At 45.5% G+C, this 24,878-nt stretch overlaps 1 protein-coding gene across 3 annotated transcripts in view; it reads right to left on the bottom strand.

Moving 5' to 3' along the window:
* Positions 1 to 24,878, bottom strand: part of TSNARE1 (t-SNARE domain containing 1) — a 1,194,676-nt gene that overhangs the window by 119,611 nt on the left and 1,050,187 nt on the right. For all 3 annotated transcript variants that reach the window (XM_078686668.1, XM_078686667.1, XM_078686669.1), the window contains one exon: positions 4,718 to 4,790. In XM_078686668.1, the coding sequence (XP_078542794.1) occupies positions 4,718 to 4,790 (73 nt within the window). The remainder of the gene's footprint in view (positions 1 to 4,717; positions 4,791 to 24,878) is intronic.

Here is a 24,878-nt window from a genome sequence, read left to right as displayed (position 1 = left end):
TGCTGTGGAAGCCACAACCATATCTATCAGAAACCATATACAGACTCGCACAGAAATTCTGTATATGCGATTACTAGGCTTTTCAGTGTCAGATTTTAGCCCAGCATGAGCCCATCGGGGTAGGGGAGTGGCTTGCAGGTTATGCAGCTAGACATGAATCATGGCTGCACCTCCTGTGTTGTTGCCCCAAATTAGATTTACCAAGGAGGAAACTACTGAAGCCAATCTTTAAGGCTCAAGGCACTCGCACTTGCCTGGAAGCATCTACGCTCAGTTTCACTCAATCCAGACCATTTGCACTATTGAGGTGCGGGAAATTTGTCGAAGAACTTAGGTCTTGGTGCACCCTCAAATCATTGGCACTTACAATCCCAAGATAACTCTAAAGCTGTTAAAGGACTATTGTATCTTAAAGGACTGAACTGTGCCACCCGGGCGGTCAATGTGCACTTGGTCCAAAAAGGGGTGTTAATAGAAGGGACACAGACAATCAATTATTACAACTATTTATCTGTGTGGCTGCTTGAGGGGGCAGGATTAGTAAGATAATAGCTCCATTATCCTACCATGTTATCTCTGTCTTATAATGTCTCTATGCTCTTCATAAAGCACTTTGACCTTGCACTTTATGCTGCCCTCTCCTCTCAAAGCAATTAACTTCCTCTTGTATATCCCACTGTGTTAACTTTGCCTCACAACATCTCTGTGCACTTTACAAAGCACTTCGACTTTGCACTTTATATCGCTCTCACTTCGCAAACCAACAAAGTTTCCCTTGCATATCCCACAGAGCTAATTCTGCCTTATAACATCTCTTTGCTCTTTATGAAGCACTTTTACTTTGCACTCCATATAGTTTTCACCTTTCAACCTATGAAGTTCCCCCTTGCAGAAATGTGGTACTGTGCGATTGTACTTTGATATCCATAGTATGGAGCGCCTCGTGGAAGGAACGCTGGGAGTAACTAGAGGCAGGTATTTTACTAATGTATTTGAGTTTATATAAAACCAATATCTTTTAGCATTTTTTTTTTTTTAGCCATTGAACCCTCCTATTACCCCTCCTTTCACCTATTATTTTAATGATTGTTTTATCTTTTTGTACATGTGTATGTGTGTGTGTATATATATATATATATATATATATATATATCACTTCGTCTCTTCTCACCACAACTTTTCATGGATGAAGTCACAGCACTGCAACAGGTTAGTTTAAGATATTTTATTTACACACCATGTGCAAATTAAAGTGCATCAAAATAACGGTCTACGCGTTTCGGCTACTCCTAGCCTTCTACTGGACCATAGAGTCCTGTGGTCTAGACCCCATTTTTAAAGTGCTCAGTATATATATATAAGGATTGAACTACCTCTACAAACAGAAGATATATAGGAGGAATGTACAGAATATGATCAGTTCTTTCTCTGGTATGATGTACATTTCAATGATAGTTTACATATCCACTGTCAGGACCATAGCACCCTGTAAAAGAATTGATCTGCACATGCATTTTAAAAATCAGAATAAAAGATCCCTCTGACCACTCTATATCAAGGGCACAGTTCCTTCACAGTGTCTACACGATCCAATAAAAAAGTTGTTTGCCTTCTTTGTGAATTCAATCTACAATCTAGCTCCTTTTACTCCACCAACAAGAACACGTTAATTGGCCTTGTTGTCAGCCTTTCATTATTGACTGATCAAAGACTGCCTAGTCAAAGACCAAAGACAGGGTGACAGGAAATAACCCCCTTTTCTTTCAAGAAATAAAGCCAAAGTACAGTCCCAACAATTAATTTGTTCACTGTACAACTAGCCTCTAAATGACTTTACGGCTACAGCTCATGCCAAAATTTGAGCCCAACTGAAGATGATGAGGGAAGTGGGTTAACTGAGAGCATTTATGATCGGATAAACTAACATTACATGGAAGCAATTTTCTACCAATGTTAAACAAGGAAGGAAGAGCTAGGCAAAACATTAACTACTCGTGGATGAAGAGGGCTTGAAAACGTCTTGTTCATAGGGGTACCATATCTGGATTTGGCGGAAAGACAATGATTCTTATTTACATATTTATTTTGAGATTCACAGGGAATGCAGCATTTTGGAGAGAAGGTACAAATACATTCTGCATCAATGTGAAAAGACATTTGTAATATAACGCCCAGGAAGACAGCTACACCTCTCAACAATCTAGCAACACAGAACTAACTGTACTGGACAGGTAGTAATTTTTAAAATAAAACAAATAATTTGGTAGGAAAAGTCAAATCAGGCTCCTCTTTATGATCGAGTTCTAAAAAGGGCCCAATTTCTATGCACACTGCCAGGGCCGATATTACATTAAGGCAGCATTAAACAGCTGTCATATGATGCTACTATAAGAGTTCAGAAGGGTGGCAGATTGCAATAAATGACTTCAAAAATTGCATAGTTGATAAAGGAGGTGAACACCGAAATGACGTCGTTTTGCTTTCTTCTCTACAGTATATTTGCCAGTAAAAAGTGCTTTCAATACACTATTCGGTAGCTACACGCAGCGTCGGATTGGTAACACGGGCATTCGGGCAATGCCCGAGGGGCCGGTGTCCGAGCTCGGCCGTGGGCTGCTTTTTTTTAGCAGTCTGGGGGGCTATTTGGGCGCTGTGTCTATTGTTCGAATACAGGCTCAGCCAGCGGCCCAGTGGGTGTTTGAGTGGCCTTTCTAGAGACAAATGGCAAATAATTACCTCCGTTTAGCAACAGGCAGAGGTGTCACTTTCTTTCCCGCGCTGGCCGGCCCATTCATGTGTGCACATACTGAGCGGGGGCAGGAGGTATGAGTAGAAGTGGCCTCACTTGTTTCACCAGTGTAAACTAACGCATGCATTTCTTACACCCCCTCCTAAAGTTTTTTTTATAAGATTACGCCAAAGCAGTGATTTGAGGAGTGATTATACAAATGTGGGCCGATTTTTGTTTTGGCGTGCCTGGGCCGATTTTCAATCCCAATCCAACCCTGGCTACACGGCTCTCCTACATACTACTTCTCTCTGTGCCACTGTTGGAAATCACAGATGGGGCTCTTCCAACTTCATGGCCCACGCCTGAATTGTACAGTGGCTGGTCTCTGTGTAGAGTGACACCGTGAGTGAAAAACAATGGACTGGAATGCGCCTTGAGGAACTGCTAGTGGGTGAGAATAATTGCATGCCTTCCAACTTCCGTAGCAGACTTGGACCATATCGACCTTTCCTAGGTCATGAATCCAACTTCCTCAGACCCTACATACCTTTCCCAGCCGGATATGTGATGTAACAACGTGTGCAATTACCCCGCATGCCATTGCAAACCTTTACCCCGACTTGCTGTCGGTGGGTGCTGGAATTTGGAATAGTTTAATTTACTATTCCAACTCCAGTGTGTGCAACAGTAGAGAAGGTGTTGGAGTTAAATTCAACACTTTCTACCCACTGCTACACACCTTTTGCATTGCAACAGCATGCGGGGTAATTGCGTTGTACCGCTTGCGGTGTAACTACTGTTTCCCTTCCCAAACGCAAGGGATTAAAGTATATGTTAACAGGTGTAGCAAATGTTTTGAAAAGAAAAGTAATACTTGAATTTCAATATTTGCTTTGACCATGAAGAATTTAGTACTGCCACCACTGTCACTCTTATGTTAGGCACAAAATGAACACAATTTGTATTGACTACCATTTGTGATAGATTTGAAGAAAAAGGATTTGCAGGCCTTAAAGAAAAAATGTTCTGCAATGAACTGGTCAGTCCACAGAGGTCCCGTCCGGGGAGAGCACCCTGTTATGACACAGCTAAAAGGTACGCCAAACCATCATGCCAAGTTGGAACTGCTTGTGTTAAGATCTTTTCACTTTTGCAGCCTGCTGCTACTGGGGGTGAGACGATATCATGATACAGATATGCCACACTTGCGAGCAAGGGAAGCAATCAGAATTCATGAAGCACACGCATGTCGTGTGCACAACTCTCTAGGTTACAAGGTGACTTCTGAATTCTCCATTAAAATATTTAAAGTTTTATATTTGTGTGACTCCTTCAAAGACCTTTTTAAGCCCTCCACAAGATCTTTGAGAGTCACACAAATATATGGAAATAAATATAACGTGGAGCCCTCCAGCTCACTCTAGTTAAACTGCCTAAATGTGGGTCCTAACTATTAATGCTCAAACAATATTCCAAATAAACTGAGGAAAAAGGCAGGAATGTTATGGTCAGTGCAAAAGAGAAATATCAATTATTGCAATACTTCAAAAACTGTAAAAGTACGCACTAGTCTTATTTCTTTGTGAAACGATTTATGCATGCACAAGAAGAGAATAGTTTGCCACTCCATGTTGGCTGCATAGACTACAGATACTTTAAGTTCATGGCCCAGTTTATTTAGGCCAGTCCAAGCTTAGTCTACTTGGGTCCTGTACAGCCAGTTGACCCCCGAAAGTCGCCCACACGTGTCTCATTTCCCATCAAAGTTAATTGGCGGTAACTCAAATGACCTGCAGATTTCCAGCAACCATCACAGTACAATCAATCAATTAATCGGGGAATTGTAAGCGCGCTACTCACCCGTGAGGGTCTCATGGCGCCAATCTGATTAGTACAGCGAACTAAGACTCTATGTAGAACGCCTGTCACCAGTCCAGAAACTGAGCATAAGACAAACATCAGGCATATGTGAAGGTGGATACATACCTATTGTGTCCCCTTGCTCATAGACCATTGAGGCCAGCTCCTTTATGATCTGGTTCACATCAAGCATATCACTCTGAAAGAAAAGATATAAATAAGTTAGATGCTCCATTATTTAAATCTCAGTCACTAAAACGTGAATATTTATGTTTCCTGAGGGTGATCACACAGAAATCAATATACTTTAACCTTCCCTACATCTGTTTCTTCACCTATTTTTATCTTAAATAGCAGGTGAGCACCAAATCATACTATGACAACGGAAGAACCATGAAGCATTATGGATGGGGAGGACTGCCAAAAAGTACAACATTTCAGGTTTGCAACTCATTGTTAGGAGCTCATTTTGCCAAGGTGCTCAATAACTGCTTTGTTAGCAGGATTTCACCCTTTAAGTCATTGTCAACATAACTCCAAATGACTCTTAAAACTCAATAGGAGCAATACACAAATTTTCGACCCTTAGACCCAAATCTTCAGTACACTTCTGGAGTAGTGCAGTTCCTATATTCCCAATAGGCTCTGCGCATTGGAATAATATATCCTATAGATGTGACGTAGGACTTATGTCTATTAGGTCGCTATCGAATATATTAGACTTAATTGTGAGTGCCAGCTAGCTCAGAGGTCACTAGAAACTTTCTCGCATTCACAAGAAGGGATTTCGTTTCTGACAACCGCATAAACATGACAACTTTGTTTCCCCAAGATAAAACTGACCTTCAGAGTCGTGGAAACAATAGATAGATATTTTACTCAGTCATTTGTGCATGCTTCGTTTCACCAGAGGTGCAGAGAAATAGAGAGACGGGCGTTTTCAATAAAAGTATTTATTGAACAGTCTTCTTTCTCATGCAGAAGAAATTAACTGCTACAATCGTAAGACTTGTTGCAAAGTATAATGCGTACAGTATGAAAAGTAGGATAAAATAATACTGTAAAAGCATTGCATGGTTCCTAGACCATAGATAAATACATACATAAATAACAAAGGCTAAAAAGTACTCAACTGGTGTTTCTAAAATACGCCTACCCCTATGTACCTAACCTGAGTCTAGTACTAGGGAAGAAGTAAGTGAGGTGTAGAATAAATGTAGTATTCTTTTTGCCAAGAATCTATCCAAGATTTCTCTTAGGGTCTAATCAGCTCCGTTCCTTGGTTTTAGAATGAAGGAGGTCAGTCTCAGGACTCGATTCCGAACAACCCGCAAGGGTAGCTTGGAAACACTGGAGCTGGATTTCTCGGCCAGAGAAAAGACAGTGTCTCTCTCAGTGCATCTGCTGGAGGGTCGGCTTCCTTCGGCACTTGCTGTAGCAGGATGCTTCGGGCAAGTAGATAGTCGAACTGCTCCAAACCACCGTGTGTTTGCTAAGGCAAGTGTGGGCAGATTTATACCTTGAAGGTGCTGATATTGACGTAAAGGTGGACATAATAACGTCCTCAAAGAGTCTCAGTTCTTTGAAAACTCCATGAGTTCTTGGATAAATCAATATTCAAGCAAGGGGAACTCCCTAGCTGCTGAAGCCGAGTTTTCTAAGAAATCGTTGTGGATTTTCGGAACTAGTGGAAATAGCCATTCCGTATTTGGACTGCATGAGCTATGTCTAAATATGGTTATGATTTCTATGCCTATATATGGATATGGTGATTTATACCTATATAAGGGCATGAATCGGGAAAATTACACTAGGGTCCTAAAATGCTCTACAACACTGGACCTGTGGAATCTGCCATGACGAAGGACTGCTGTACTGCCGCTTTGCTGGACTGCATCCCTGAAGGACTGCTGCCCTGATGTGCTGACCTCTTGCCTGGGTGAGAAGGACTGAACCAAGGACACTAGAGTGACTCCAATGGCTAGCTGGCGTGCCTTCTAATCATAAGCTTCAGGGACGGAACAGGCTTCCAACAACTTTAAACCCAGCACCTGGACTCTGCCATCTCCGAGTCTTGCCCTCCCAAGTGGCGACATCCCAGTCCTGAACCCTACGAAGTGGACCTGAAGGTGCTTTGCAAGCCCATCTGTGGATTCAGCAGAACTGACACATCTCCGCAGGGTAGCGCATCTCCCACAGAACCGGCACAGTGCATTTCCTGCAGAACCAGCCCAGCGCCTCTGCTTCCCGACGTATGGGAAATGACGCATCACCTCTGCAGCATGGATTTACCCAATTCAAGGATTCTGCATAGCCTACAGCAGCTCATCGGAACTACCACTGCACAACGCATCTCCATACATAGACAATGCCTCACCCAACACAGCCCGTCAAAACCACTGCTGTATGACGCATTCCCACACAAGGACTTTGTGTCCCAGCTCTCTGTAGCCGGCGTTGCACAATGCATATCCTCGCCCGGACCTCGCATCGCTTCTGCTGCGCAACACATCCTCAACACAGAACTATGCATCTCTTCCCAACCAGGATTAGGGTACTTTGTTCAGTGGACTAAGGGGGTCCCTGTGGCCGGCCCGCGCTCCATCAAGGTCAGCCTTAACTTGTGACTTTGTCCCAGTCCAGTGCAACAAGATACCCATAGTTGCCACTTTGTGGCACATTTTCACTGGAATCTTTAAACCTGCATTACTCTGGTTCTGATTGGATTTTTGTCCTTTTGATCTTGCTTTATTTATTAAAGCTTATTCTATCTTTCTAAAGTGGTGGGGTGTTTATCTTGTGCTATATTTTCACTTTCTTACTGTTTGAAGTGCTGCATACATACTGTACACACTGCCTCTAAGTTAAGCTACCAGAGCAGAGGGTTGAGCACAGGTTAATTTGGGGTTTCCTTGCGACTTCACCCTTACAAGGATTCTAGGTGCTGCTTTAGTAGACTTTCACCCCTCTCAACCAGCAACCCAATTTCTCACAGTGGGCTTCTAGCAAGATACAACTCTGGGCGTCCACTCTCTCATTGATGGTGCTTATGAACAAGACTGCAACCGTTCCATGATAGAAACGATGATGATCATGTTGTCCGACAGAAACTCAATGATGCTCCAGATTAAATTAGGTGTCATGGAGGTCCAGTGAGGGCCAACAGAACGTAGCTCAGGGATAGCATATAGAAATGATCCGGCTGAATTAACAGATTCAGGAGGTGAAGGGCCAGTATGGGTGTCAAAACTTGGTCCTCATTGCAACCCAGGTGAAAAGTGATTAAAATCTCCTGCCGCTATTCCTCAATGGTATCTCCTGGATGGAAAGGGGAGGCTGCCTAGTAAAGGAAGATGGGAAGGGCAGGGCATAGTCATTGCGAAAAAGGTGGATGGTCCAGCAATCCGTCATGATCGTCTCCCAAAAGGTGGAGAATTGGTGAGACTCTCCCCCAATCAGAAACTGGTGGGGTAAGGAGGGAACAGAGTCTGAAGTTCTAGGGCAGAGGCTGAGCTGCTGCTGTTTATAGCATCCCCTAGATGGCTCTAGTGGCCCCAAAAAAGTGATACAGACGGTGGGGTAGTTGGATCACTTACTAAGGCTGTCTCTGGCTGAAATATTGCAGGCTGGAGCAGTGCTGAAACTTTCTATACTGTTTCTGGTTTTCTTTCGGCGAGGAGACCATGCCCAGTGGGTGTATAGGTGATCAACAATTTCTAAATTAAACTGGGAAGGAATGTGCTTTCTCACCAAAAATCCACTCGCTTTAAAAGGTCATGCCCACGAAAGTTGCTTGGACAAATCCAGAGAAGCCTATGGAGTGCATCCAGGAGTTGAGGCACAGACTGAGCCACGGTATCAGCAGCTTTCAAGCCACACTTTTCAAGTTTCGTTTGGATGTGTCCAGTTCATCGATGAACAGATGCAAACAAATATTTTATGAGTTCAGGACTACTGACAACAGTCATTTTCACTAGCTACTATAGTGGCCTAGAAGTTATGTGGGAATAGTACAAAAAGCCAAACGGCCTTAGGCAAAGAGTTTTTGCCCAATAGACTCTGCCTCTTAGACTTCTAGTGTGGAGGTGGCATAGGAAAGGCTTTCAGCTTCACTTTAGCCAAACCACGTTGAACCACCCTAATCTCTGGGAGAAGGGAGCAGCAATAACATCTTTGGGTCCAAAGAATCCAGTCTGTGTCGTAATGCAAATTGCCTGTATCCTGCTAGTCTTGAATGAATTGTTTACCAAGAGGCCAAAAAAGGCTCCAAGAACATTTTGCTGAACTGAAGCAACAGCTCTAACATAGTAGAAAATAGCGCACGTTTTCAGCTGAAATGTTGGTCTGCACCTCTGTAGGATGCAAGGACCACTGAGGTGAAGGAAACGCCCAAAGGGTGCGGCATAACCCTTTCTGGAGAAGAAGTATAGAGGTAACTAGCATTTTGTAAGTTCACAAAACCCTGAATCAGTGCTAAATGAAGAGAGTGATTATCAGCCTCAAGCCACCATCATCTGTGCAGACCTCAGTTTTTCCATCTCATTTGTGGCAAATATTTGTTCCTTGGGGAGGTTCTCTGTTTATCAAGAAAATAGGCACAAACTTAATGTCTCACTGCCTAGTTAGTGTCTACCGATTTCGAGGGGCTGCGGCTAGGTCAGAAAAAATGACGAGAAGTCAAAAGTGGTGTCAATGGGGCAGGTTTTGGCGCCATGGGGGCCAGGGCACTGGCTTCTTCGGAAGGAAAGGCTAGGCAAGAGCCTGGGGTTCCACAGAGTAAGGAGGCATCCAGTCAGAGCCACGAGAATTGGCACTCCTCTGATAATGAGGAAGAGCTCGGAATAGGGGAACAGCAGTGAGCGGGACAGCCCCTTCACAAAACAGACACCTGTTCTTCCTGCAACACTTTGTGGGGTTTTTTTTTGGTGGGAGGACGATCACTTCAGAGATCGTTCTCGTCAAGAGACTGGTCTGGAGGAGACAGGGGCCACTTTCGGGGTTTTCTAAGGCCTTGACTAACAAGCATTTACAATGCAATGGTTTTGCCTTTGTTAAAGTTAGAGCTATTGGCATTGCTCTTGACATTATTTTTATTTATGTTTTTTTTTTAACATAAATAAATGGTATTGTCATTTACAATGCCACTAGCTTTATCTCTCGCAAATGACACACACAAACACCCACAGAGAGCCCCCCCACACACACAGAGCTCCCCCCACACACACACCCACACAGAGCCCCTCACACACACACCCACACAGAGCCCCCCACAAACGCAGCCACACAAAGCCCCCAACAGAGGCACGAAAACAGGGTCACAAGCAGGCAACAAAGTCACAAGCAGGCAACAGAGGCACGAAAACAGGGTACACGGACAGCGGAGGGGGGGGTGCTGGAACGGGCACACAGACAGCGGAAGACAGCAAGCACTCACAAAAAGTAGAGAAACATCCCGGGCTTCAGATCCGAAGATACTGCTTGTGCAAAGTACGGGGGTCGGTTGTTTCACCTGACAGCAGCTTTTGCCTCTGCCCTGGGGATAACGTACAAAACTGTGTTTGCGCATGTTTTGCGCATGATATGACTCATTACCACACTGTTTTGCCTGCGCATTTCTGTTAGAGCCTAGGTAACAACTTGTGAAAAACTAGGACTGAGCACCATTTACACGGAACCCATCAAAGGCGCCAAGTGCAAAGTCGGGCACAAGAACCACTTCAGCTCAGTGGCACGCCAACTACAGCCCTGAGGCTGAGGCCACAAGGGTTGGCCCCTGGGCAGACCCAGCCACACCGGTGGGTGGTGGGGCCCACCCAGGGCCTCAGTGCGGCCTGGTGAATATTCTAGTCTAGAATGAAGCCCTTTTAGGGCCTAGTTTAACACCAGTGCCGCTGTGGTGCAAGCTGTGTCCGCGTGAGGCTCTGGCACCGTAAGCTCGTGACAGCCACAAGTGCAACGCAGAAAAATGTGGAAAAGACGCGGACAAAAATGGCGCAAATAACCCTCGATTTTTTTAACGACATTGTAAACAGTGTAGTGGGTGACACCAGAACAGGCGGTATTTGTTCTGAGGGTTCCTTGCACTGTGTTCTGGTGAAGCCTCAAGTCATCCACCGGCCACATGAGAAGCCTAAAGCCCGTGACGTGAGCAGGGGCCTGGAGAGTCAGTGGGTAAAAGGTTGAGAGGATTTTCCACAGCTCATCATTAAACGACCACAGCGTTCACGGGCTGAGGCGCCGGAGCACGAGGCTGACTTCAGTGCCTCGATGTGCCCCAGCTGATAAAAAGTGAAAACCACTCCGTCTGCTTTCATGAGAAACGCTGGCTTCGGTGGTGTGCCATCAGCGTGGGCAGCAGAAGCGTGCCACTCAAACTGGAGTCCTGTTTGGGGCAGAACTACCCCTGCAGGTGGGCGCGTGGTCTGCTGCTATTCAGTGCGTGATGCACTAGTTTGCATAATTACACAGTCAGATGGCATATTGCAAAAAACGGTGCTTATGAACTGTGTCTCTCGAGTGTTCATGCCCACGGGATGCGCTAATTCCCATTAAAGTGAGGAAGCATTGTTTTTAACCTATAAACCGAGTGGTAAACCGTGCCAAGGCGTGCTGGCACGAATTATGCCATGGGACACTAGCCCCTGTCTTGTACCACCCTGCAGCAGCAGGGAGGTGTGCCAGGCAGGGTGCTGGCCTTTGTGTGCAAGCACCACACCGGCTGGCTAGAAATTGCGCAGCTGCGACTAGCGCCTTGGCGCCCTCTTCCAGGCGCTCCATCGTTTGAATGGGCCTGTAAGCCCATATTGCAGTATTTTGCTCAGAAGGGGGTGGCTGGGAGTGAGGTATGAAGGGGGTCTGCCCAGAAAAGCCCTCGGTTTATAAATGGATCTGTGACAATGTACATGCTGCCCGCCTCTTCTCTTTGTAACCCACAGCGTTAGCTGTGCTGCCGGAAGGAGCACAGAATAGGTTTGCAACGCGCACCGACTTGGATCGTTGCCTTCGCTGAATGTACGATGTCAAATAAACTGGGTAACGGTAACACTACGGCTGCTCGGTAACACTACAGCTGCTCGGTATAGCGCTTAGAAATGGCAGAAGCACTGTAAAGGCAACCTATTGACATTAACAAAGCAGCCCGCGCCTCCCTCGCGCGCTGCTAGGCGCTACTACTGAGGCGAGCACACATACGCTGCAGTGTGGAATGCGTTAGCTTCGGTAACTACGGAATCACTTTTCGTTTCTTGTGCACTAAATTAAATGATCTTACAAGGATACCGATGCGTGCATCTGATTCGGAAAAACACTTCAGGGGTAGTAAGTGGGAGCCATTGCTATCTGCGCGGTTAGTTTTAAGCTGTGTGCTATTTGCAGGCCCCCACACATGTAATAATGTTTAAAATATAAAATCGGGCCATAAGGGGACAATATTTAATGAGAACATTACTGTATTTTTTTTGTTTACTAAACTATTTCATCTCGATGTCGAATGCACTCTATTGCCCCACAGCCTAATTAATGTCTCATTTAGAAATGCGTGAAGAGAAGGAAAGGTCACAGTTGTAATCATGATTTTGCGTCACCTTGCGCGGCACATAGACGCATTTCCGGGGCTTTAAATTCAACAGCCAGACTGCCATGCGAGCTGCTCTCGCCAGCCCACTTCAAAACACGTGTATTTAATGCATTTGACTACAGCTGCTGAATCCTGCCAGAGAAAGTGGAGTACAGCTACATGTTATTCTATTGACTGCTTTACAATTAACCTTCCAAAATATCCCAATTCTGAGAAGAGCTGTAAGATGTCAAATAAAACACGTTGTGTCGATATTTTGTTATAAATGTTAAGGCTTTACGACCTATCGTATACATCCATATGTATATTACGCCACCCTACTTTTACCTGCACCATACACGTGTCATATATATGAGACACACTTGTGGGCATCTTGTCGTCATGCTGCTTTGCTTTGTGATTGTTGCTCGGTGGTAAAAGGTGGGCGGGAAAGGGGGGAGGAGAGACGCAGAAGACGGCCGGAGCAGGAAGGCGGGTGCCGGCTCAATGCCGGACCAGATTCGGGGGCGTTCCCGGCTTTTGGCTGACGTAGCGTGACGTAGCCAAAGTGGAAAAATTCTCGGGAACGCCCCCGAATCTGGTCCGGGATTGACGGACAGAGCCGTCTCCCAATGGCTAGCCTCCATTTATGGAGCTAGCCAATGGGAGGAGGGGGCGGATACCCGACCCCACATAGAGATATCAGAGATATCATTAGATTTTGCTAGCGCATGCGTACTTTGTACGCATTGCGTAGGCAAAACCTAAAAATGACTCGGCCTCGTGGTTCTCTGACTGCATCGAGGAGCTGGAGTTGCAGAGTGACGGATCGAGGTCAGTCGAGACACCACTTGCAGATTTATCATGAGCATCTGCCGACAAAGCCAGCTTTTTACAGCACCCTCAACAGTGTTTTTAAACATCGAAACGTTAGCGCGAGAATTTTTACATAATCATACTTGTAATTTTTTTAATAAACACGATACCACGAGGCTGCCGAGGTTTATTGAGGCACAAGTGAAGAGTTTTTTTTTTTAAGAGCAAACTGCACTTTCTGGTAGTATGATTGCATCAAATTAGACTGGGACAAAGGTTTACACAACAAAGTGTACCTAAGTGTTTCCTCGGCAGACGTACACTGCTGATGCGACTTGATGCAGCAATACAAACATATCATAAAACAAAGCGTATCGTTACACCCCGTGCACACTTGAACACACTGACTGGGATGAAAGAGCATCGTAATCTCATCAGCAAGTGTGGCAGAGCCGGGCTTTGAATTAAAAAGCCCCCCCCCCCCATCTGCTGACGAGATTTGGCGGGCCGTTATCTGAGGAGATCTTGTAATGAGCTCCAGCCTGCCTGACAATTGCCATCCCTGCCCTTCGAGGCGGGGCGGACGGCGTCACACAGGGATACAATTAGCGCCCCGGTCTGAGCACGCCGCCGCGCGCTCCCCGTCTCACGCGGACTGACAAGCTGCTCCCATCAGCCCGTACAAGGCCCCGAGATGCTGTCGTTGATAAATACATCTGAAAGGTGATGGGGTCAATGGCGCTGCTCGTTATCCACCGGCTTCCCGCCACATGCAGACGCGTTCAGTCAACAATCGGGAGGGAATAGCAAATGTAAGCAGCCCTCACTCACATCGACTGACATTCTGCAAAAAAAACAACAAGGACTGTTCTTAACAAGCCACTAATATTACTTTTGTTTTTATTTAATTTTCGTAGGTGCTAGAGACCTTTAAGATGCTTAACGAAAAACATTAGATTTCAAGCTAACAGCGTAAAGGAGTGTCACTGTTAAACTCAACATAAAATATATGAACCCGCAGAGATTGGCAGAGATGCAGTCCCCACTCCACTATAAAACAGTGGCATGCAAGCAACACACTGCACACAAAGCTTGTGGCCAGAAAAAAAAGTTTCCAACTTGCTGTCCATCCATCAAGCTCTGTAAAAGATGAGAGTGAGTTTAGGACATTATTAGGCACTGGAAATGTGTAAGACGCTAATTCAGTTGAAAAAGCCACTTCAAAGCACATGGGAAGAACTATGATAATGTTTTATAGCATTTTCTTAATTTTTCTTTCAGATTTAAACTAAATTGTATGACTTTATCTGTCATTTTATGTATGTCTTCATGTTCTGTCTGATACATCATCATTCAAGCTTTATTTCGACTATTCAAGTCATAAAAGCTACAAAAAAACATACATTATAAAACACAGTTAAAAATGTAAGATAAAAAAAGTCCGTACAGCGCATCTCACAATGGAGATGCGGAGACTTTGTATCACAAAATTATTGTTTTGGCAGCAAAATGCCTGCAGGGCTAGGACCTGTTAGACCAAAGTGTAAAAATTACATAGGGTGCTCGATTGAACTACCCACAGCAACTAAAATTGAAAACAAGCCCATATGTGAGCCGACTGATGGATACCATACCCGTTCAGCAACAGCCAAATAGGAGTTATGCATCATACAAAATCATTTGCACATTTAAAAATGGAATTAATTGGTTACAAACTAATGTGAAAAATAAAAAAAACTAATAAAAGTTAATAATAGCATCTGTCAGAGGATATCACAGGTTAACAAAGAAAGCTTAGAAGTGTGTTGATAAACGGAGGGAGCTAGCACGATCTTACATCGGTTGGGTGCATAGAATGGAACTTCGTACAGATGAAACAGGTTGATAACCTTAGGGCCCTCCCATAACAATCTGGTTGTACAATCAATCTGCGGTAAAGTGCTTGTGCAATACATCTAGTGCAATTGAGGGTATCATAAGTTTAATAACTGAGGACCGAAAACAACTCAATCCAAGGGTCAACCTGGCCGAGGCTGAAGTGCTCTCGTGCGTGCCTTCCTTCTAACGCCCCACATGTGGCTTTCAAACGTAGTCACTGCGCAGGCAAAGAGGGGCCTGGTGTCCGACTACAGCATGTGCAGCGCTTCCCAATGGTTCAGTGTGCCCAGTTGTCGACAGACCGGTTTGAGCCATTTATCCCTGGGCTGCGCGTAAGCAGGGTATGCAAACAGCACATGGGCTACAGACTCCACTGGGGCACTGCAACCAAGGCAATTGCTCGGACTTAGAGCGTTAGGGTGCTACCCCCTGGAAGGGTACCAAACCTAAACTGAATATATAGCGTCCTATCCTGGGGGATCTGGATTATGTCTAGGTAGGGTTCCAATGATCTGGCCTGTTTATGGAGCAGGAATTCCTCAGTGAATTTCCCCTGATTAGGCTTGATAGACTCGCGTTGCTCTACCCATTTCCAATAGTATTGCTTCAATGCCTCTTTTCGAAGCAGGGTGGGGTCTGGCTTGTCCCATAGACCCTGGAACCTGAAATCTGACACCAATTTCCTGACGTTTCTAATCCACCCTTCCTTGGTGCACGTGTCAGGACGGGTGACCTCTGCCATGGCTTTCGCATAAGGCAGTAGCTCTGGTGTCCTCATAATGCGTGCCCAATAAAGCGGGCGGAGCTTCGCTGTGTAGCTAATAAGGCGTCTGCCCATATCAAGCATTAGAGGTGTAAGCGGGGTGCTTTAGGGCAGCATCACAAGGTTCCCAAGAAATTTGTTTTCTGAGGTGCTGAGCTCGGATGTCTTGTCGAAACTCGCCAGCTCTGGGCCATACAGAGCTGCACTAACCGCCTTCAGATCATAGACATACAGGACGGCAGCAACAGGCCTACTATGCGAAGAGCGGTGTTCCTTTCCTAGCGCGACCGTGACACGTTTGTGACCCAATAACATCTTAGTTATGTGGGGATTCCAAGACATTCTATCTGAGAGGCGGACACCCAGGTAGTCAAAGGTACCAACTCTTTCCAAGACGGTCCCTCCTAACACTACGCTCCCTTTAAAGGACTTGTGCGGTTAAGGGCCATAAATTTGGTTTTGCTAGTGTTCATGACCAAACCCCCGATGTCACAAAGATTGGAATCTATTGAGCAGAAGCTGGAGTCCCGCGGGGTCTTAAACACCAGCAGGGTGTCCTCTGCAAACAATAGGCTTGGTACCTTATCCCCCCCAGGTTGGTACGTCTGCAGGTTCTTGTTGCAGAAAGCTAACCACCCCATTCATGTATAATGAATAAAAAGGGGTGGGAGCCAAAAGGCAAACTTGGTGCACTCCCCTGACTGGAATACGCTCTGTGAGTTGTCCCTGCGGCCCCCATCGGATCTGCTCATCACCCTTATGCAATTGAACTAACAAGATGAGGATGGGTGGTGAAATACCCATGTTATTGAGCACAAGCCAAAGCTTGTGCCTGGGGACTAAGTCGAAGGCAGTCTACATCAATAAAAGCTAAGTAAAGACTGCCCGACCGATCACTACAACTTTCCAATAAAGGAGCAGGAGGAGTCTCACTCGTTCACTGCAGGTCTTTATTACACACCGCCCTATTACAAAATATATTTAACAAAATAGCCACAAAATCATGGATATACTGGTAATAGCAAACAAAAGTAAAATAAAATGAAAATAATTGAAAAAACGATACATATATATATATATATCTCCTTTCAAAACACAGCCCTTCGTTCCGGCCCCTGGGCACTCTTCGGTGGTGCGGCAGGACAACGGCAGAGCCTCGCCGATAATATTGCCACAGCACTCCTTTTACAAGCAGTAATTTCCTCGCACTTGCAGTATCAATGACGCTTACTCCAAACTCGCTTTCACTACTGATTTATTCAGCATACCAGCTACCCCTATGCGTTTCGAGGCAACACGCCTCTTGATCACAGGGATCAAGAGGCTTGTTGCCTGGAAACGCGTAGGTGTAGATGGTATGCTGAATAAATCAGTAGTGAAAGCGAGTTTGGAGTAAGCGTCATTCATACTGCAAGTGCGAGGAAATTACTGCTTGTAAAAGGAGTGCTGTGGAAATTATATATATATATATATATATATATATATATATATATATATATATATATATATATATATATATATATATTCTACAAATCCTAGCTCCAAGAAACTAGCACCTAATCTGTAGCAATGATAAACAGAATCTGCATGCATGCACCAGCACCAATGGTGTCTGGAAATGGACCATAAGAAGGGAAGTTCAAGGCCCCCAAAATTGACAACTATCAAGCAGCCAGTTGGGCTGTGCGAGGAGAAGGAGCTCTGCAAGACTTCTGCCTGTGATCAATAGGATGTGGAGGCAAGGCCTTCTAGTCTTCCAGCCAGCTGAGGGGACATCACCCAGGGAATCCAAGAACACCTGCCCCTGGAGCACCAGTTCCCATCTGCTTGCCAAGACCAGTGTGCTCTGTGAGGAAGAGCAGAGCCTTTGAGGGAGCAAGGTCTAGTGGGGGATCCTAGTGATTGAATCCCTGTAGTGACGTGCAAGGAGATGGCTGCTACATCGATTGGGTTGTTGCCTGTGTGAAGGTTAAAGTCAGCAACCCCTGTATGTCAGAGGAGGATCGCCATGAAGTGAGTCGGGAACTTTGCAGCACCAATCAGGCCATTGCCCATGTGTCTGTATGAATTCAGCACCTTTGTATGCCAAGTGGGGCTGCATTAAAGATTGGGCCTTGGACTGTGCACAAATTGAGGACAGTGACCCTGCAAGGGGTGGGACCACAGGGAAAAGGCAAGGAACGTGGTCTAGTAGACAGCGCTATCGAGAGGAGGCTGCTGTGGTGACCCATGAGAACCCAAGCCCTGACTAAGGACCAGCATGAGGGTCAAATCTCCCACTGCCCACACCTGTGGATCCCAAGAAACTTATCAGCCTACGAGGAGCATCAAGGATCCATCACCCACTGTCTCCACAGGACCGTGTGTTAGGAACTCAAGGGCACCAGGCTGCCAGCCCTGCAAAGCAGCGTTTAAGGAACTCACCGGAGACAGCTGCTGCAACTTCAGCCCGCATGAAGGGGGCACACTTGGAGGCATGCAGGTCCTGCGGGAGTGGGTATGACTTATTTACCTGTCAGACAGCCCCAAGGGTACTCGCCTGACACACAGAGCTTCAGCGCTGGAACACTTTTGACTTTAATAAGAGTCAGAGTGGGACTCCTGTGACTCGGACTACCAGTGGGGCTTAACTTGACTGTCGCCTATATTTAATGGAGAATAACCACTCCTGCTAGAAAGTGGGGAGTGGGACTCCGAAACCCACCTGAGCTCTGACCTCAGGGGACTGTTTGTATTGTTTGTGAATAGTTTACTTTGTGTTGGTATATAAATACTCCTTTTTAGGTTGCAGCCTAGCAGACAGCAAAGCTTAGGGACATTCACACATTTTTAACAGAACCTGGCTTAAAGAGAGTTCTAACCCTAATCTGTCACTGGCGGTACCTGAAGGCTTTCGGATGACATGCGCTAATTGGGGTGGCAACAAGATAGGAAGTGGTGTGGCTATTATTATGAGGGATGGCTGGGAGATCTCCTGTAGAAAACTTGAGCACATTGGGATCATTGAGGCTCTGTCCTTCTGTATCGGAATCTCGCCCTCCTCGTTGGTGACAGGGATCCTGACATACAGACTCCGACACCCCAGCCTGTCACCTATTGGAATTATGCGACATTATCGCTGATCTCTTACTAAAGCATGCCAACTTTACTGTCCTGGTCGACTTAAAAGTCCATATGGATAATGGAAAATGGCCTCAGGCGTCTCAGCTGGCAGATACCCTTGAAGGTATAAATCTGCCGCAAAGGGTCACCGCCCCATCTCATGTAGCAGGCCATATGCTGGACCTCATTTGGTTCCAATGATCTAAACATTATAGTAGAGGCCGCTACCACTGACCTGGTCAGACTATTTATTAGTACCATTCAGCTACAAACTCAAACCAATATGTTGTATTCCAAGTCAATTTCTGACAAAAGGAGAAACTGGAGGAAGGTCACCCTTGATACTATGGGACCCGTGGTTCAAAATGCACCCCTCCAGCTGAAGGGCGACCCAAGGGGTGATGTATCTAGCTTCAACAGCTGGGTCACCTTGGCCTTAGATAGTGTGGCCCCTCTTAGATCAGTAACATCCCCTAGGAAAAAGCCCTCAGCACCTTGATTCTGCATGGAACTAAGTGCAGAGAAAAGTCTATGGAAGAAACTGGAACGCTCCTGGAGAAAATCATATGACCCCGTGGCTAAATGCTCCTATAGAGAGGCTTTAAACAAATTCCATAGCCTTAAGTGCAGCGCCATGAGGAACTATTTCTCTAACCAAATTAAATAGTCAGACAATACGGTTAAAGAGCTATTTAAAATTGTCCAATGCTTTACTAAACCTACAGCTCTAGACAGCTCAGTTACACCCTACCCCACCCTCTCTGCTGACCTATTGGACTTTTTTCAGGAGAAAATCCAAATGATTTACTCCGCCTTTCCCTCTACCACGCCCCCCAATGTGGAAAAACCCACTTCTGATCTGCAAGGCACCTGGTCTGAATTATCACCTACTGCCACTTGATGTGTCTCTCAAAGAATTGTACAAATGTAAATCGGGATCCCTGGGAGACCCTTGCCCAACTCTTTAAACTGCTTGCCCCCTGACTCAATGTTCCCCTGAACCAGATCTGGAATTCCTCCCTAATAACTGTTATCTGCCCAGCTGCATGGAAACAGGCCTATCTACTGCTGATCCTTAAGAAATCAGATGCTGACCCAGCAGAAAATAAAAACATTTCCCTTTTACCTGCACCAGCTAAAATTCTGGAGAAGGAAGTTCAGATACAACTTTTTGAATTCTTGGAAACAAACAATTGGTTCCATGACTCTCAATCGGACTTTAGAGAGGGATACAGCATGGAGACAGCACTTCTGGAAGTTGCTGAAACCGTGCAACAGGCTGTGGACCAAGGCAGCTCAGCAATGCTGGTGCTGCTGGATCTGTCCGCAGCATTTGACACCGTAGCCCACTCAATTCTCCTGGGGAGACTAAAACATTTAGTGCGGAGTGTGGGGAACTGCTTTGTCCTGGCTTCAATCGTTCTTGGAAAACCGCTCACAGCAAGTGTTTCTACGCCCCTATGTTTCCTCCCAGAAGCCTCTTGTCTGCGGGGTACCTCTGGGGTCGGCACTGAGCCCCTTACTGTTTAATGTATATCCTATTCCCCTTGCAACCTTGGTCGAGACATGTAGAGGGAGAGTGATCTCCTATGCTGATGACAAAGAACACTCTGATGCAGCCGTTGTCAATTTTAAGCAATGCCCGAATAACATCTCGGCCTGGATAACAGAGAATTGCTTAAAACGTAATACTGACAAAAAAGAGGTTCTATTCTTCAATCAACAAACTCCGCCACCTTCTAAGCTTTGGTGGCCCCCAGAGCTGAACCCCCCCACCAATTCCTGTGGATTTAGCCAGGAATCTAGGGCTTAAATTTGACAATGACTTGTCATGCAAGACCCAGATTTGCCAGGGCTCCTCCTCATGTTTTTGGAAGTTGCGTGCGCTAAGGAAAGTCCTTTATTTTCTTGAAGGGAGATTGACCCTGGTCCACACACTGGTCACATACAGGCTAGACTACTCAAATAGCCTCTATCTAGGATTACCAGCCTATCTTGTCCGCAGGCTGCAAATAATTCAAAATGCTGCAGCCAGATTAATTAGGAATGTGCTGTTTCGCTACCGTATCTCCCTGCATTTGCAGAGCCTCCAATGGCTACCTGTCAGTAGGAGGATTGAGCTCTAGGTGCTTACTCTGGCCTATAGAGCCACCACGGAACGCGGCCCGGGCTACCTGAGCCATAGATTGCAAAAGCTACCAGCAAGACCATGTCCTGATATTAAATCATCTGAAATTGCTCAGGATTCCTCTTTTTCCGTAGGGCCAGGATAGGCTGTAGAGGATTCTCGTTCAGAGCTGCGAAGCTCTGGAATGCTATGCTTCTCCACCTCCACATGACAGAGCCAGAACCGGCTTTCAGGAGAGCTCTAAAAACTTGGCTCTTTAACCTCCCGTAGTGCTTCTCCTGTTCTTCTCGCTGTGAATCTGCAACCCAGCGCCGGGACATCTCCGTTGGAGGTGGCCGTGCGCTTTATACATTTCTTCTTCTTCTTTGTCACAATTGCTGTGCATTCAAAGAGAGGTCAAATGTCAGGCTGTGTTTTGCAGGTAGCTAGGTGTTTATTTTACTTCCTCCAACTATAAAGTGAGAAGATTTATGTGACAATCATGCAGGCTAGTGGGGGCCTGTTTGAAGAAGGCTGTATAGATGTTATTTGTTTTCTGCAACAACAAAATGTAAATGTAGGTAAATGAATTGTGCTGACGATCAAATCATTACATTGGGTAATTACATTTCCACTTATAGGTGCGCTGTATACTTTTATCAGTAAAACTGTATGTGAGTGCAAACATAATGGTCATTTCAATTGAAGATGTGTTGTCTGTAATGGCAGTACGCTACCATACCCTGCATATTCCACGTTACCCCAGTCCATTCTACTCTGCACCGCTCCACACCACTGCACTCTACTCTGCACCACTCTACACTACGCCACTCCCCACTGTGTCACTGCACTATTCTCTACACCACTCCACTCTGCACCACTCTACTCCTATGCACTCTACCCCACACTGATCTACTATGCACTACTGCACTCTACAACACTCTAAACCACTCCACTCTATGCCACCCTACTCTGCAACACTGCACTCTACGCCAAATTACTCTACACCACTTTACTCAAAACCAATACACTCCTCCCCAATCTACTCTGCACCAAATCAATTTACGTCCCTATACTTTATGCCACTGCATTCTAAGCCACTCTATTTTACTCTGTGTCACTGTACTCTACGCCACCCTATTCTACTATGCACCACTGTACTCAACACCAATGCACTCTACTATGCACCACTGCACTCTACACCAATGCAGGGTACGTCAATGCAATCCAGGGCAGTATACTCTGCAACACTGCACTCTGTTTTCTGTCACTCTATGCCACTGCACTCTATATCACTCTAACCTACTCTGCACCACCGCACTTTAAGACATCTACTCCATACCACTGCTCGCTATGCCATTTCACCCTATTCCAAAACAATCTACTCTGCCACTGCAGTCTACACCACTCAATTGCACTCTGTGCCCCTCCTCACCACACCACTGCACTCTACGCCACTTTACTCAAAGCCAATACACTCTATGCCAATCTACTCTGCACCACTGCACTCTGCGCCACAATAATCTACAATGTTGCACTCTACGTCACTTTGCTGTGCACCACTGTACACCACTGCACTCTACGCCACTAATCTACACCACTGCACTCTACGACACTTCTCTGCGCCATTTTACTCCATGCCACTGCACTCTACTCTGCACCACTCTACTGCAATCTATGCCAATGCACTCCACGCCACTCTAATCTAACATGCACCCCTGCACTAGGAGACTGCACACCACTCTGCAACACTGCACTTTACACCACTTCACTACTCTGAAACAATATACTCTACGCCACTGTTCTACTCAGCACCACTCAACACTACGTCACTCTACTGCTCTACCCCACTGCACTCTACGTCACTTCATTCTACCCTGCACCACTGCACTCTATCCCACTTCACTCTACGTCACTCTACTTCACTCAGTGCAACTGCACTCTACTCTGCACTTTACACCACTTACTCAAAACCAATGCACTCTATGCCAATCTACTCTGCGCCACTGTACTTTACGCCACTTCACTATAGGCCTCTCTACTCCACTTTATGACTCGCTATGCAACTCCTTCTATGCCACTTTACTCCACTTTATTCTATGATGCTCTATTCCACGCCACTCCACTCTGTGGCAATCTACTCCGCTGTACGCCACTCTAGTCTACAACACTCTACGCAACACCCTCCATGCCAGTCCACTCTGCTCTACACCACTCCATGGCACTACGCCATTCCACTCTACTCAACTCTGAGACTGTGCTCCTCTCTACGCCACTCAGTTCTACTCCCTTCCATTCTACCACACTCTACTCTCTCCATACACTCCACAACACTGTACGCTATGCCATGACACTCCACCCTACTCCACTTTGCAACACTCCGTGCCGCTCTCCTTTACCCTACTAACTTTTAGCCAAGCTGAACAGCAGCTGCTATGGTGTACAACATTGCTAAAACATATTGGCAAAGCCAATAGCTCTTGCATAGGTCAGACCCATTGGCTTTGCCAATGTTGGTTTCATAAAAGCAAACATTTGACTGGATAATCATTTACTGCTGCTGCTGAAAATGTTTTGAGTTGTGAGCCTGTTTTCACCCCATGTGTCCACCTACCCCATGAAGACTCAGACTGCTCAATCCACGTACCACTGACTGGTTCTTAGCCCAGTCGCTCTCGACTCATAATAGGTCAAGTCCATCAAGAGTAAAAGGCCGCAAACCCCAAGGTTGGGCCCAGTAGCTCCTGCGTGCCTCGTGGCCCTCAGAACAGGATTCTGAAGGGGTTTATATGCGACTCCTTCATTTCGGGTGGTGCAGAGTCAAAGAGCGCCAAACTGTTCCACCTAGCAGGAACACTGCTTGAGACAGTTCTCCTGATCGAGTCTGGTGATTGGGGAGTATTCTAAGGTGAGAAATTAGCAGTTAACAGTATCAATCAGAACCCCATCTCTCTTTAGTTCTTGTGATTTTTTAAAGAGTTGATACCTTGTGGTTTTCATGAAAGTTAAACTGGTCTCTGCAAAGACCTAAAAAAAAAGAAAATCACATCTATGTTTCAGTAGCCGGTGTGGCACTCTGTACTGATAGTAGCCTGGCTGAATCAGATATGCATGACGTTGCACTATAAATTGAATAGCCTTTGCTTTTAGCCCCCCACCTGTGTCATTGCAGTGCCTGAAAGTGCTTCAGGAAGGAGGAGGCAGGAGAGCAAACTCTGCAGACAGTCCATTAGACACCAATGATCTGTAGCATTATAGCAACCAGGAAATAATACTGGTCCCCTGATATACCTTCCGTAAAAAAAAATATTGTTCAGAGATTTTCATTTTTGATTTATGTTTTTGGATCCTCAGAGAAGTAATTTAACTTGGGTAGACATTGCTGATCTGGGTCGAATTTTTCTGGATGACATTTAAAAAAAAAGGCAAAAGTGTTGCAGTAATGATGTAATATTTTTGAAACCTTGAGACCTATATACTTTATTTTGGTGTCGAAACATGGGTTTTGGGGGTCAAGTAGTCTAACAGAGACAGAAAATAACTCCTCAGAACAACCTTTCCGCCATTTTCCAAAACGGAAGCAATAACAGAGGAAGAAGAGACCTATATAAAAAATGAAACAAATAATGGTTCTTAATCCTTTTATGTATACACCAAACAATGTTTATGATCTGAATATGAAAAAACATATATGTTTATCACTCCTGTTTTAGGATTAAATTAATTTTTATTATTAGCAGAACACATCACTTCAACATACAATGTACTGTCACCTACAAGCCAACGGGCCAGCTACTTCAAAATTCTGTTGCATGTAACAGTTCCTAGACCATAGGCTACTTAAATTGATGCAATACACAGCATGCCGCCAACAACCCTTAATGGGCCCTACAGTTGACGAAATAGTAGAGGATCCAAAACTGTGAAAAGTATGCCCCAGCTCAGCTATATACCACATTATGACAGGAGAGGCCGCGGGTTTCAGCAAGAGCTAAATGTGTTCCTACTTAACCCCCACTCCCCCGAACTGGTTTGTCCTACGCCCAAACTCATTGTGAGCTAGAAC

The sequence above is a fragment of the Lissotriton helveticus genome, chromosome 4_1 (genome assembly GCF_964261635.1).
Source record: "Lissotriton helveticus chromosome 4_1, aLisHel1.1, whole genome shotgun sequence".
Taxonomy (NCBI): Eukaryota; Metazoa; Chordata; class Amphibia; order Caudata; family Salamandridae; genus Lissotriton; species Lissotriton helveticus.
The sequence above is the reverse complement of the archived record's forward strand: the minus strand, read 5'-3'. Positions and strand labels throughout refer to the sequence as shown.